Source organism: Moschus berezovskii, chromosome 6 (assembly GCF_049115385.1).
Source record: "Moschus berezovskii isolate FMDL1 chromosome 6, NW_MosBer_1.0, whole genome shotgun sequence".
Classification (NCBI taxonomy): domain Eukaryota; kingdom Metazoa; phylum Chordata; class Mammalia; order Artiodactyla; family Moschidae; genus Moschus; species Moschus berezovskii.
The window spans coordinates 62,078,913-62,093,460 of record NC_142465.1 but is presented as its reverse complement, the minus strand read 5'-3'; the positions used below and the strand labels follow the sequence as shown (position 1 = coordinate 62,093,460).

Below are 14,548 nucleotides of genomic sequence, written 5' to 3'. Positions count from 1 at the left end.
TGTCGCTCCCCCTCCCGACCCTCTCTGGCTTATGCCTCTTTTAGGGTTTCCCTCCCTGTCTTTGTTGAATATAAAAGAATTCTTGGAGATGCTGATGCTCCAGACTCCAGAGGGCTGACCAGGAATACAGTCCTTCTGTGGGCCCAGCTGAGGACTAACACTTGGTCATCGGTTTTCACAGGCCTGGGCCTGGAAAAAGAAATCTCTGCACCCCTGCCCTCTGCTCTTCCTGCACTCCTGGTGGAGCCTGGCGGGGGTGGTGGCTGTCACCTTTTGTGTGTGCTGCAGTCAAGGACATCACCAAAACTTCTTTTCTTTTATGAAGAAAGTTTGCTGTTTTGCTTTTAACTGCAATATACTCTTATCGTACCCCAAAGAGACATGGTGCCTGGAACTTCTCATCTTTGTGAAAAACCATTTTTGATGTGTTGGACTTATTTGGGAAGTCTTTTTTTTTATATATATAAAAAAATTATTTCTTAAAAAAAAAGATGTGGTGCTAGGACATTGATGGAGTCCTTCATGGGCCCTTCTTACTGAGTTTAGCAATTGACGTTTTTTGTGGGGAGGTGTGTGTAAGAATACACAGACTTTCAATGTTTTGTTTTATAAAGCTCTTAAATCACGCATCCCATCTCTTCTTCATATACATTTTATGCCTTCTTTTCCTCATCCAGATTGTTCTTTTTCTCTTTTCCATACAGCAGAACCTGCTTACTTTAACCTCTTTACATCTTTTAATTTTGTGAATTTCTTTTTTGAATGAAATTTCCTATGGAATTTGGAGGGGCGGTGCAAGGAACAGGTAGAACCCTAAGCAGGCAGTGGAAGCGGCTTTTCCTCCCTCTGCCCTTCCGGAAGCAGAGCCTTGACCTCGGCTGACTAAGGAGACAGTTTCAGAGCCTTTGGTAGCCATCTTAGATCCAAATTGGGATGAAGACTAGGTTTTCCCTTGCAAGTTCCAGAGGAACAGACCTACTGACTTCTAATTCTTCTCACTGCCAAGGCCAGCACCACACCCTCTGAGAAAACGTCTTCTCCAGCTACAGCTTTTCAGGAATACCTGCTTTGCTTTTCTGCTTCCTGGAGGATCTTTTCTGCCCTGGGTCTCAGGGCCCCTCTCTTCCCTGTCACATGTCATTGCCATGCTCAGAGCCTTTGCATTTGTGACCTTGCTGAATCCACTTAGGTTCCTTCCCCACCTTGGACCGTCAGCTGCTTCACCTTTAGACCAGTGATTCTCAGAGAGGTGGTTTTGTCCCCTAGAGGCCATTTGGCGGTCTGGAGACATTTTTTGATGGTCATGTCTGGGGGTGAGGCTGTGTGCTGCTGCCACCTAGTGGCTGAAGACTAGGGATGCTGCTGAACAACCTACAGTGCACAGGAGACCTGGCTCCCCCACCAAAGAATTCTGACTCAAAATGTCAGTAGTGCCATGGTTAGGAAACCTTGATTAAGACAGTGTCACGCCTGCCTGAGTACCAGAGGACTTGGTAAATTCCCAGCCCTGGACAGTGCCTTTTGATCCCCAAGCAACTAGTTGAGAGAGAACTGAGGTTCTTAAATTTTCCCCAAGCTTTGACCTTTGGCACCTCTGTGTATACAGCAAGGGCTGCCCTTGAAAGGTTAGGCCACGTGCACACACACGTTGAGAGGGATCGAGGCGGGGACTGGTCTCTGTGTTTGTGTGTGCTATGCAGGGGTGGGAAAGGACAAAGTTCTTTGTAACTGTCCAGAGCATTTGGGCCCCTTTCCCAGGGAACCAGGATGTCAAAAATAATTTTCCTTGTGGAAGGACAGCAGGGAGCTAGGAGAGAAAAGAGCAGTAAATCCCATCTCAGTATTCCCAAGGTCAGGAGCCCTTCACAACAAGGTTGTTTTGTTCTTCAACCCCATCTCCTTCTGCAAGACCTGCCTGCGCACCTGGAGACAGATCGGAGGAAGCCTTTGCCCATCATCTAGGAAGTAAGGTCCTGTACATTCTCTTCCCAGTCACTCCCTTCTACGCTGAAAGGAGAGTGCTGCTCCCCTTCACTTCCAGGTCAGGTGCGTTTCCCCCAGACAGACAGAAAGCCAGATGATGGAGAATGGAGGAGCAGCTCTTCAGTAGGCTGGCCGTAGGGAGAGGAAGGAGATGCTGCAGGGTGGGAAGAAGCTGTGATGTCAGTTGTACGAAGAGCTTGGGCCCAGCTTTCCCTTCCCTTCACCCATCCTAGAGTCAAGAGTCCTGATGCTCCCCACCCTGAGTGTCCTCTTGTACATCCGGAGGGTAAGGAAGTAGAGGTAGCAGACAGTAGGTAGGGGCTAATCAGTAAGATGGAAAATAGAAAAGATGAAATTGCCAGTTTTCTCATAGGTATTTCCAACCTCAGGAAGGGTTTATCTGATGTAAAACAGCCCCAAGTCCAGTAACCTTCTGGGAGGGTTTGCCTGGGCAGGTAGCTCTTGTTTCTGAGTCTCTAGTCCTTAGTCAGAAAAGTATGCCATAGCATCAGGGGCCTTGAAGAAAAAAAGAAAAGTCTAGTTCATTTAATTAACAGTAGTTTGGGGGAACCTTGCTTTGCTAGGAGGTTCAGTGAAATGAGGGCCTTTCATGTGCAGAGGCTGTTATTAGTGCTGCCCCTTCTCTGCCTCTCAGAATTCTTGGTTCTACTTTCTCTGTATTTAAATGTTTAAATGGCTCTTATTTTGCATTGTTTTGTTTTAAAATTATGAAGTTACCTTTTGTCCGTTTTCCTCATGTAAATCTGCTTAATGGGTTTTATTAATGAGTGTTTCTGGTTTGGGCAGGTTTGGGCATGGGAACTGATGGAGTGAAAGCCTGAAGTTATTTCTGTAGTGGTTAATGGATTTTGTTTGGCCCCTTTTGGGTTACACTCATGATACTTTCCCCCTAATTGTTAGTTCATTTCTGATCATAACACAGGTGAGTGATTGGAAAAAGGAGAGAAGGAATGAGAGGCAGTTTTCCTCTCTCAGAATGGCCCACTGGAGGCAGTGGTGCTGCTGAGGAATTGTAGGGGGCGTCTTCAGGCTCATAGCCTTGGGCTGGGCTCTTTAAACTCTGCTAGTGTTTTCTGAATCCTGTCTTCATGGAGCCCAGGTCATACTCTCCCTGTACTTCACATCTCATCCCTGCTCATTAAGGTGCTCATAACATTCTTAAAATATTTTACTGCTTTGAGTTTTTCTCTTTTCAGTCAGATAGAACATACTAGAATCACTTTCTCAGATGATAGAATCCTTTACTAGGCTTAGTGCTTGCCTGTCCCACCTCATGCCAATATTATTACTGCTCCTCTCTCACTCTGGATACTCAGACCCAAGGCTTTTTGGAGGAGGGTATGGGTTGAGGTTAGGGAAGATGTAGAAATGACGGTGGGGAGAGATGTTAAGAGTATTTTTAACCAAAAGATTGGAAGAGCTGCCCAAACTAGGAAGCCTAGTGGCTCTGAAGAGTAAATAAATACCCCTTGTCAGGAATAGATGGGGTAAGCAGGGGGACATTACTTGCACTGAGTGTGAGGACCAGACTTTGTTGCTCTACTGACCCTCCCTGGATCAGGCCACCTCAGCCCAGTTTTTCTTTTCCTGACTTACTGATCAGTGAGTTCATTTAGCCCCTTGGTGCCTGCATTGCTTATCCCCTACTGCTTCAGTGTCTGCCGTTTGGGGCACCTACTTGTGGGTTGTTATTTTGCTCCACAAAGGTGAGGTGAGAAGGCTTGCTGGAATGGAGTGTAAACATCTAAAAAAAAAAAAAATGTTCTTTTGTGCACGTGCTCCACCTTCTGGGAGAGCAGCAGCGTTGCAGTTATTAGCAGGTTACCTCGACTTTCTTGGCCTAAGGCAGTAAACTTGGGTCAGCGATCAGGCCTAAACTTGTCCCCAGGAGGCTCTGCTAGACCAGCTTCAAAGAAGAGGGTGGTATTATGACAGCCAGTCTGTAAGGGCTAGGTCTAACCTTGTGCCTTGCCACATTTAACCCTTCATGATTCCCTCCTAAACCAACTATGCCATTTCTGTGCTACCTGCTTTTAACTCCTTCCAGGCATTGGCAGATCCCGCTTTCCCTCAGCTTTTACAAAAACCTTTCCGTTTGTAGGAGGGTCTTCCTTCAACAGCTGAGCCAGGCCTGTGAGCTCTATCGCCCTTCTCCTCTTTGCTGACTTCTGCGGCACCTCCCTAGAGGTGCTCCCCACGAGACTAGTTATAAGAGAGGTAGGTGCCCTCTCACCCCAGTTACCGCTGCTGCTTCTCCCTGGCCTGTCCACTTCCATTTCAAATGAACCTCCCTTCTCCCAGGTATGGCCCACTCCCTTGTCCTTGTTACAGACCTACCTCACAGTTCCACATGAGCACAAGCACCTGTTTACACGTGTTTCCTTCCTTTACTGTCCTTTCACGAGGGTTAGGAAGCTGGGGGCTAGAAAGGGCTCACGATCAAATGCAAAAATTCATTATTTCTATTTCTGGAATGTCTCTGAGATTTTTACCTCATTTTATCACCCTAGAATAGTGTGAACTCTGCAGTTAGATATTGCTGTGGTAGGCCAAATGATGACTGCTTAGGATATTAAGTAATACTTGGGAGCCACCCCCAGGAACACTAGCATTGGAGCGGAGCTTATAACTTGATTAAGTTTGCCAGTGGCTGCCACTAGCTGAGAAGGTAAGCATGGACCAAAGCGGCCATCTGAGGTTTTTGTAGGGCTGAAAACAGATATTCCTTCTCCTATTCCAGTTAGAGGGTCACCAAAACAAAACTTCCAGCCTTCAGTGTGATAAGCTTTCCCAGCTTGTAAAATGTTCTCACAACATTTACTGGTGTCTGCATCCCCCAACACGTACAATTTCGGGGGTGGCGAGTGCACTGCATGCACTTACCACCTTGGACAGGAAATAAGTTTAATTATCCTCAAAACACATTTTGTACATTTTTTATCCAGAGGTTTCTAATTTTATACTCTTGCCATGTTTGTTCCAGTGCTACCCATTCTAATTTTTCTGACACTTGGTATTCTCATGTTTCTTCCCTATAATTTGGTAGAACTTTGTCTTATTTCAACTTGTGAAATAAAACACAAAAGTCTACCTCGTGGTGTCTTATCCATGGGTGGGAAGCTGGGGAAGGTGGTGATGAGCACACACTTTTCCTGTATCAGGAACATAGGTGGCAGCCTTAGAAAGCCAAGGCCATGCCTCACAAGGTAGGAAGTAGGCACACTTGAATCCTTTGCTACAGCACCTGTTCCATTCACATAAACAGAAATTCTGCCTTGGACGCCTCCTGGAAAAGGGCCAAGCCTGGAGGTTTAGAGAGAAATGTTGACACTTAGGGGCACACTGCTTTCCTGCCTGCTGTCTTCTCCATCAAACCAGTCATATATTCACCCTGACACCACCCAGTTTTCCCCTTTAGGCAATTAGAAGAACCTATGTTGAAGGAAGATAAATACACAGAGTCTTTTGAGTCTCTATCAAATGTGGTTTTTATTCAACTGACAAGCACTTTTCTACAGCTGCACTTGTGGAACATCACATGGCAAAAACAGGAGTTTTTTTATCTCTAGACTTTTTTTTTCCTTTTTTTACCTTATTAAAAATGAGATTGGTCCTAAAAATATAGAAAGAAATAAATTTAAATTCACAAAAAACTGTACATTATCAAAAAGTCACTAAAACACCACATTTGGTTATATAAAAAGTCAAGTCCCTTTTGTTGTAAAAGGAACATGGAAATTTGTTGGTGTTGATGGTGTGGTTTCTTCCTGTTACCAGACTGATGGGAGAAGGGAAACAAAGGGGCAGGGGTGGTTTTTATTTACTTTTAAACTTGCCTTCCCTATCAAATATTCTTGTCAAGAAGAGAAAATCCACCTAGCTCAAGGGGCAGTGAAGATGAAAGAAAAGTGAGAAATGGCCCCTTTGATCATGCCCTATCCCCACCCCCCCATCAACCCCCACTCCAAACTGAGGCTAGGACTCCACCCCACCTTCAGAGTGCCTGGTCCCTAGGGAAAGAGATGGAGCTGGGAGAGGAACACATAGCAGGAACAATTGAAACTTCACTCCCCTGTCCATCTAACCTCCAACAGTAAAATTAATCTAGAACATTTTATACTGGGGAAAACTGCCATGGGGAAAAAGAAGAGCCCCCAACTATAACAGTTCCAAATGCTTGACTAACACAAAGTTTGTTACAGAGCAGTTATTTAGATAAAATATAAATATTTATGCATAATATAAAGTCAATTCAAATATTCTTCAATCCACCTCTTATTTAAAAGCAAAAAAAAAAAATCTCAAATAAAATTAAAAGTTCTGAGGTTTATCTGACAGAAAAGGCGACTTTAGAGATAGGCTATGGGGGAGTAGGGGCATAAAGAAAGAAAGGGGTTGCCCCAGGACCTAACTGCCCCCACCCCCTTCAGTGGCTATTCAGTGCTGCTGGAAGCACAGGAACGCTCTCCTCACCCGGCACCCCCCCTCCCACCAACGGAACATTTCTTGGATGCCTCAGCTCTCTGCTTGGGCCAGCCAGCAGCCACCTCCCCAGTGCAAGTACCCGTAATCTCTGATGGGAGGGGCTCTGCTGAGCAGGAAGGCAGGGGGCCAGGGGCCCATGGCTATAGCTGGGAGTTAGCAGCTTTCCTCTCACGTGTTGGGGCTTGGGCACAGTCACATGTAGGGCAGTGGTGGACCCAGAGCCTCTCCTCCCTACTGACTTGTGCTCTGGGGTCTCTGCTACTGGGGAAGGGGTCCCAGGATATAAAGTAGATAAGGGAAGGAAAGCACAACTAAACCCACAGAAGCTCATGGGATTAGGAAAAGATCCAGTTCTACCCCTCTCCCTGCAAAAGCTTAGGACTCAGAGCTACTGAAAGGAGAGGGTGTTCCTGCTGAAAGATTGCACAGTTTGAAGAGGCTGGAACAGAAATGCCTGGGAGAGAGGGAAGAGACACAGCTTTGACCCAGAAAAACTGTTCCTGTGGTTTCCCAAAGACAAAGTGATAGTTTGAAACAATGAGAAAGGTGTTTCAATGGTTTGAAACAATGGGAAACAGATACTTGGGGAAAAAACTGAATGGATGCCACCAAAAACAGGGGCACAGTCACATCCTCTCTCACACACACACACACCCACACACCCCGCCCCCCTCTTTCAGGCCAGTCATTGCTACCTGGCCTCCATCTTGGGGTGTGCCCGAACTCAGCAGTAGTTGTCCCTGAGGAGTTCCCAAGAGGGAGGTTTGGGTAAGAGGTGGGGAAGGAGGCTGGAAGGCCCAGGGTCCAGGGTGCCTCCCTGCCCTCTCCCCAGTTTACTGAGTTTCAGAAAAGGCTAGAAACTCAGCATTTGAGGAGTATCCAACATTATAGAGGGGCTAGCTATTGGCAGGAAGATGAGGACAGAGAAAGACAGGGACCTCTGAACTTCTTTTTCCTTTGAAGGGAAAAACGATTTGGGGGAAGAGAAAAGGATGGAGGAACCCGTACACATAGTTTTACATTATTGGATGAGAGACAAATCTGAAGGGGAGAGGGGACTGAGAGAGAGAAAGTGAGAAGCAGGGGAGGGACTGAACATGGAAGCAGCATGTTCAGGGCCCGGTGTCCGGCTCGACACACTTGGGAGTTAAGTCCACTTTACTGGCCGTCACTGCGGGTCCACACACAGTACAGAGTGTTTCTCGGTTTCACACATTCACTAGAACTATTGCTATTGTTAAATAGCCCCAGATTGTTGGGGCACGTACAAGGAAGGTGAGGAAGCTGGGAAGAGGAAGTAGGGGCTTCTTTCCTCCTCCTCTTATTTAATTAGGAAATAAAACAGAAAGGAAAAATTATTTTTTCTTTCTTTTTTGGCTTTCAGTCCAGAAGGACCTCATCTCTGCCCCTCTTATTTGAGGAACAAGAGGAGGAAAGGGAGAAAGGGTGTAAGGATAAGAAGATGTAGGGCGCTGCCAAGGGCAAGGTCAAAAATCAGGGTTCTCCCTCTGACTTTGAGTCTGGACCCAGGGCAGCATCAGCAGGTGAGAATGGCAGGGTTTGTGTGGAGGGCAGGGGGCAATGCCACAAGGACTCCCCACCTCCCATGCCTCACAGATTGGCCTGTTTTCCCTGATAAAACTCCTCCCAGCGGCTCTCAAAGAAGCGGCGCATGATGTGTCCAGCCTTGCCCACTTCAGAATCATCTTCATTGAAAGTCTGACAGTTGTCAAAGACCAGGAGCGCATCAGCCGCAAACTCCTCTGAGCTGGTGTACCTGGCGGGGTGGAGGCAGCGCTGTCAGCTGGGGCACCAGCAGCAGCAGTAACAGAAGAAGAGCCAGGAGAGCCAATGATGTCTACTCACCCTCCCCGGAGCAGTCGCTCCCGCATGGTGGAAAAATCCATAGGGTTTTTGATGATCCGTCGGTACCCACTCACCAATCGTGGGTTCACAGGCTCCAGGAAAGGCCAAGCTGCATCGTGGGACTCCATCTCCATCAAGATAATCCTATTATGAAACAGACAGTAATGATACACTATCAGGAAGCAAACCATGGACCCCTCCTAGCCCTCAACTCTGGAAAACGTAGAGTCTGTTGTCCCCAGAATTCACTCAACTCACTCGCAGAACGTGAGATCACTGTGATGGTTCCGCATGGAGACGCGCCGCCGCTTCGAGGGGGACAGCCCTTCCTCTGAGTACCGGGGCACTGCTGGGCTCTCTCGGCCCCTTGGCAGCAGCCGGCGCCGGCGGTTGTCACCTTCTGGGAAGTTCAGCACGTAACTGCTTTTCCGCTTCTGGCCTCGTTTTGGGAAACCAGATTTCTGAGTCAATTCTCCTTCTACCTGCTGAGGATAAGAAAAAGGTGAGATCAGCCACAGCTGGAAATATGTACTCTGCTTGCTCTCTACTTTATCACAATCCCTACTTGTCTGGGGGCCTCCCAAGTGGCACAAGTGGTAAAGAACTTGCCTGCCAATGCAGGAGACGTGGGTTTGATCTCTGGGTCAGGAAGATGCCCTGGAGGAGGGCATGGCAACCCACTCCAGTATTCTTGCCTGGAGAATTCCATGGACAGAGGAGCCTGGCAGGTTATAGTCCATAGGGTTGCAAAAGAGTTGGACACGACTAAAGTGACTTAGCACAGTACTACTTGTCTGAGTGTGACTGAGGTTTCAAAATACTTTCATGCATAAATCAGTCTGTGAATTTATTACTCACCCTTTTGGGTTATGTGAAAAAGGAAAGTATAATCACTCCCATTTTATAAAGAAAGCAAGTAAGGTGGTAGAATTTAAGTGACTAGTGCAAAAAAGGACCAGAACCCAGCCTCCTAGCACATCATCTGGACCCTTTTCCCAGGAGAGATGGAAGGCATGGGAATAATGATATTTTTAAGACTGGTGGTAAATGAGAAAGAAAACCTCACTTGCTCGGGAGTGGAATGAGAGAGCAGAAGACGTACCTGGGCCAGACAGACAGCACAGAACCAGTCTCCTTCTGGAACAGCCTCCATCTTGGGCCGAAGGCAGTAAATATGGCAGCCACGGTCGCACCCGTCACAAAGTAGAAGAAACTCGTCGTTGTCACCCTTCCGGCAGACTAGACAGGTCTGGACCAGGGTTCCGAGGAGTTAGGGTGAGCCCTCAGGCCTCTCTGCCTGCCACTCACCCCACCCATCCCAGCGGCCATCTCTTCAGCTCCCCAGGCTTCTTACCACTTTGTTCACAGACTTCTCCCAGGCAATGGACCTCTCCAGCTGGCCCAGGCACAAGCAGACTTGGGCCGCACTCCGGCATCGCTCGAGCGTTTGGCGCCAGGCCCGAACTCGAGGCGTGATCTCATATGATCTGATGGGAGAAAGTGGTGATTGGGGATGAGGAGTAGGATTTATTAAATTGATTCCTTCTCCCCAAGACCAAGAACTGGAGGGTGGGCACTCACATCTCTGTAGGCGTACACTGTGGGGCACTGCTGGGCGTGCTGAGCAGGGCCTTCTCCAGCACCACCTCATGAGCTGGCCACAGGGGTTCCCGCAGGTACCGCCGCTCCACATTCTGCTCCAGGGCAGCAAGTCGCATCACTGCCAGGTCCAGGGGGTTGGTAGTTTTACGCTGGGGTGCCAGACCTTCCTTGCCTCGACCCCGCCAGGTGATATCCTCCTGGGAATCAGCTAGGTGCTCACAGTAGGCCAAGTCTTCACGAGTAGAGTCTGGGCTGGGACATGTCCAGCCCTGCAGGTGGGAGAGAGAAATAAAACTCATTATAAAGGACATTAAGCACAGAAAAAGATGTGACCCATTTAGGGTCATGGGCGGTCACTTTGTAAAATGGGAACCCCAGGTTTTTCCTAACAGGGTATAAGAGATTAACACCCTTTCCTCAACAACCCCCTATGCAGTGCCAGCCCAGGGTACCCGAATCTGCAGATCAGACAGGATCACCCGCTGTTCCAGCTCCTCCACCCACTGAAGGACAGCCAGGTCTGTCTCATATGTCTTCTCTTTGGGGGTCCAGCTCATGATCCCTTCTTCAAAGGCAAGCAGCTGACTGGGCTCAAAGATGGGGTCTGAGAAGACAGAAGGCAGAAGGAAAAGCCCATCAGGCTGTTCACCATCCACAGCAGCAAATTGACCTGGGCTCCTCAGCTCAGGCTGGTTAAGTATTTATTTTACCTGTTGAGGGCCGTAGGCAGACTTCCTGTAAGAAGTCCCTGTGCTTATTTAGGTGCTTGTGAAGTGCTTTCTCTCGGATGCCTCGGGGGTGCAGGGCCTTGAGCGTGGCATCTAGAGTCTCAGGATCTCGGATCCACCACCAGCCAGAGCGCATCTCTGTGAACACAGTTTATTGTGTAATGGGGGCAATAGGAGCCACATGGTCCATATCTGAGGCCACTCCTACCTATACGCTCACTCCATCCCATCCCAAGGTCACTCACCAGGTGGGACAGGCTGGGCTGTCAGCTGGGTTAGGTAACGCTGCTCCATCTGTTTGAAGAACTTACTGGGAGGTCTCCCTCTCCGTTTTGGCTGTCCTTGCCCTGTGGGGCTCTGTGGTGTTTCTACAGGATCTCCTGCTCGCCTTTTAGGAGCCATGCCCAGCAAAGGAGTGGAAGAGAACGGCCCTGGAGAATAGGAGTTGGCAGCACTGGCTCTACTCACCTATGAATGAGATGAAACATAAGGTGATGGGGGTGTTTTCATGTTGACAGGACCCCAGTGGCCTCATCTCTTCCCCCCAACCATGCCAACAGCCCACAGCCAGGTAACCTAGCCTGTGGCCAGATGAATATAAGTGCATACCACTAATTCTGGCTACTTACTGGCTTGGAAGAAACAGGTGGCTGAGGGGAAAGAGTGGGCTGGTCCTCAGAAACTGCAGGGGGTGGTGTAGGGGCAGCATTGCAGGGCATCTGGGCTGAGAAATTAAACCAGGGAGCTTGAGAATCAGGGCTGGCTTCTGTCTCGTCAGGTTCTGGCTCTTCCAGGGCATGTGATGGGGCTGGGTCCAGTTTTCCAGGACTGCTATCAGGCGTGAGGACTGAGCTGCTCAGCAGGGAGCCATGGTTCTGAGTCTGGCTCAGCCAAGACAGGAAGGCTGACTGGCTGAGGTCATGCTGGCTCTGACCCAGAGACAATGGGGAGCCCTCTGGCTCCAGGAACCCATTATGAGAGTGAGGATGGGACTGAAGCTGGGGCTGGGCATGAGCCTGAAGCTGAGGATGGGACTGAGTCTCAGGCTGAAGCTGGGTCTGAGGCTCTTCTGAACCTTGACCCTTGGAAGGAGATTTCAAGTGCCTAGGTTGCATACAGCCAGGCTTAGTTTTCCGAGGTCGGCCTCGGGCCCGGGCAGGAGAACTGGCAGAGGTGTTGGAGCCAGCTAACTCCCTCTTCAGAGAGGAGGATGGGCTGGTTGTTGAATGGGTTGCCACTTTGAAGGAGTCAGTTTCCTGCTTTATCACATTCTCAGGAACTGTAAAGCAAAGTGAAGAGCATAAAATACACACTGATATACAATGGGAAAGAAAGAGGGTGTACAAACACAGGACATACACTTTTTCTCTTGGACTTAATCCCCCACTTTTTGAGATTGCACTGGAAAATGCTTATATGGCAACCAGCATAGTATCTGCAAAAGAAAAACTATGTTCCCAAGTAATTATCATCAGCATAAACATAAGCTAACATTTATTGAGAACCAGCTATGTTACACATTATTCTATCAACTTACTTTAATCCCCTCAATAGCCCTATGACATATACATTCTATTATTAATTCCATCTCACAAATGAAAACAAGCATACAGCTGGTAAATGGCAGAGCAGAAGGGAGGCAGTCTTACTTCAGAGCCTGTCCTCTTAACCACAGTATACTAAACTGATTGTCATACAATCAAAAAAGCCCAAGATGCTAGGTAGAGGAAAAGGAATTGCTTAACTTTTGTTAGCTAGGACTCAAACCAGGGTCCTACGATACACCTACCTAAGCTTCCCTCTGTTCCTTCCACAAAGATACCAGTCAAATAGGGCAACACCCAGTAGCGGCGTCTGTAGCGGTCCTGACCCAAGGAGACTGCTCGAAGCATCTGGGATGAGTGAAGCAGCTTTTTTCGAAAGAAGAGCTGACGCTGGGTAGGCAGTGGAAAAGGAAGATGAATGAAAAACACACTTCCAGGGTGACAGTGGTGACTTCGTCCAGTATATGGGAGAAGGGCATGGCTCTCAGCTTCCCTATAAAATTGATACCATCTAGGCCCAACTCATAAGGTAACCAATTCCCACCCAGCCCCTATCTCCAGCTCCTGGGAGGCTAGAAGCACAATACCTTGCTCAGTTTTTCTATCTGGCGCTCTAGCTCTGGGATGCTAGATGCTGTGATATCAACCTGGAGAAGAAACAAGTAGACACCGAGAAAATGGGAATCATCAGATTCAAGAGGAAGAAAGAATGTTTTCCACCTCCCACTTTCCTTGGTCTGGGCTAGTACCTCTCCATCCCTTCGACCCCTACGGCCATGGACAGCAGCTGCAGTCTCCTCCTCTTCCTCCTCTTCCATGCCACTCGTCTCCTCCATGATCCGAGAACTGCGCCTCCGCCCCAGGCCTTCCTCTGGTCCCTGCAGCTCTATCTCAGGTCGCCCCGTTCGCTTGGCCAGAGCAGTTTTCAATCTTGACACACATAGTTTAAGGGAAACTGTGGTGAGGAACATGATACCTCCACAAAAGGAACACCTTGAATCTAAGCCATCCTGGGCCCTGGACAGGTTTCAACCCCAGCAGAGGGGCTAAGGACACCAAGTTCCAAACAGCAGTCCTGGGTATGCTTCACCCTTTCCCCCTTCTCTCCTCTGTCCTGTCCTTACCTCCGCAGCCGGCCTTCAACAATCCACTTGTTTTTCCTGTAGCTGGACATACTCTCTAGAGTCTTGTCAATCTCACTGCAGGGAAACGGAATAGTATTTTGAGGAAGAAGTGCCAACACACACACAAAAGAAGGGAGGTTCAAGGATAAAAGGATTTTCATCCTAGAACCTAGACTGGATGAATGGCAGAGTAAGACTTGGGCTCTCCCAGGAAGGAAAATTAGATTCAGTCCCAGGTCATACCAGCATGCCCAGAGCATGGCAGTAGACACACATCACCCAGGATTTCTAGATGGCTAAACCCCTCCCCTATCCCAGTCTGACCAAGGCACATAGAAACCATCCCCACCCCAGCCCCTCACTTGATGATGAGGGTGGAGCCATTGAGCTCATGCACAAGGAAGGCCAGAACAGCAGCCTTCTGTTGGGGTGGCTGGGCTTGAAAAGGCTGGGTGCGCAGGCTGTCACAGAGGGCTGGCTCCACTCCATATGCCATGAGGAAGCAGCGCAGGATCTCAGACACATTGTCTCTTGTTAGCGGGATCTCAGACACCTTCTCCCCCAAGATCTTTACGGACTGTTTGGAGGAGAGCATAATAGGAGTTAGAGAGAAAGAGGAACAACTCAAGTCAGTCTGGAGAAGGAGAATAGAGTAGGAGAGAACTATGGGGTTAACACAGAGAAAGTTAAGAAGGAAAGTTGTGAGGGTAAGATGAGAAAAGAAAAAGGACAGGTACAAAAGGAAAGAAGTATATTAAAGGAAAATGAATAAAATAAGCAGAGGGAGGTCAGAAAGAAAAACAAAAAATAAGAGGAAAACAAAACCAGGAAGAAACTACAGATCTTCCTCCACTTGTCCCTGGAAAGAATAATGGAGAATCAGGACCTAAAATCATAAAGCAATGAGAAGTAACCTAAGAAAAAAGGCAGTAAATTACAAGGGATAGCATGTAGTATGCAGATCTTCCTCAATTTATGATGGGATCATTTCCCAAAAAATCCATCATAAACTGAAAATATTGTAAGTTGAAAACGCATTTAACACACCTAATCTACAGAGCATGACAGCTTAGCCAACCCAACTTTAAACATGCTCAGACATTTAAATTAGCCGAGAGGAAGGCAAAATCATCATTTAACACAAATCCACTTAATAATAAAATGCTGAATATCTTACACAATCTACTGCATACTG

At 48.0% G+C, this 14,548-nt stretch overlaps 2 protein-coding genes across 11 annotated transcripts in view; one reads left to right on the top strand and one right to left on the bottom strand.

Annotated features, from left to right (window-relative positions):
- Positions 1-14,548, top strand: part of RBMS2 (RNA binding motif single stranded interacting protein 2) — an 83,414-nt gene that overhangs the window by 59,244 nt on the left and 9,622 nt on the right. For 4 of the 7 annotated variants that reach the window (XM_088837090.1, XM_055396216.2, XM_055396217.2 and 1 more), the window contains one exon: positions 45-5,094. The exons of 2 other annotated variants lie outside the window; for them this stretch is intronic. Coding sequence is in view for 1 of the 5 variants with exons in the window: in XM_055396216.2 (XP_055252191.1) it covers positions 45-118 (74 nt within the window). In the remaining 4 variants the exon portion in view is untranslated. Of the gene's footprint in view, positions 1-44; positions 5,095-14,548 lie in introns of those variants that run through there. One more of the 7 variants, XM_055396219.2, reaches the window with a different exon arrangement.
- BAZ2A (bromodomain adjacent to zinc finger domain 2A) overlaps positions 5,475-14,548 on the bottom strand; it is a 35,405-nt gene continuing 26,331 nt past the window's right edge. For 3 of the 4 annotated variants that reach the window (XM_055396209.2, XM_055396211.2, XM_055396210.2), the window contains 15 exons: positions 13,716-13,930; positions 13,354-13,428; positions 12,979-13,159; positions 12,817-12,876; positions 12,475-12,619; positions 11,315-11,964; positions 10,931-11,153; positions 10,668-10,823; positions 10,410-10,561; positions 9,937-10,226; positions 9,710-9,842; positions 9,458-9,604; positions 8,614-8,840; positions 8,356-8,499; positions 5,475-8,266 (listed from right to left, as the gene is read on the bottom strand). In XM_055396209.2, the coding sequence (XP_055252184.2) occupies positions 8,101-8,266; positions 8,356-8,499; positions 8,614-8,840; positions 9,458-9,604; positions 9,710-9,842; positions 9,937-10,226; positions 10,410-10,561; positions 10,668-10,823; positions 10,931-11,153; positions 11,315-11,964; positions 12,475-12,619; positions 12,817-12,876; positions 12,979-13,159; positions 13,354-13,428; positions 13,716-13,930 (2,964 nt within the window). In that variant the 3' untranslated portion in view covers positions 5,475-8,100. The remainder of the gene's footprint in view (positions 8,267-8,355; positions 8,500-8,613; positions 8,841-9,457; positions 9,605-9,709; positions 9,843-9,936; positions 10,227-10,409; positions 10,562-10,667; positions 10,824-10,930; positions 11,154-11,314; positions 11,965-12,474; positions 12,620-12,816; positions 12,877-12,978; positions 13,160-13,353; positions 13,429-13,715; positions 13,931-14,548) is intronic. The other variant, XM_088837089.1, reaches the window with a different exon arrangement.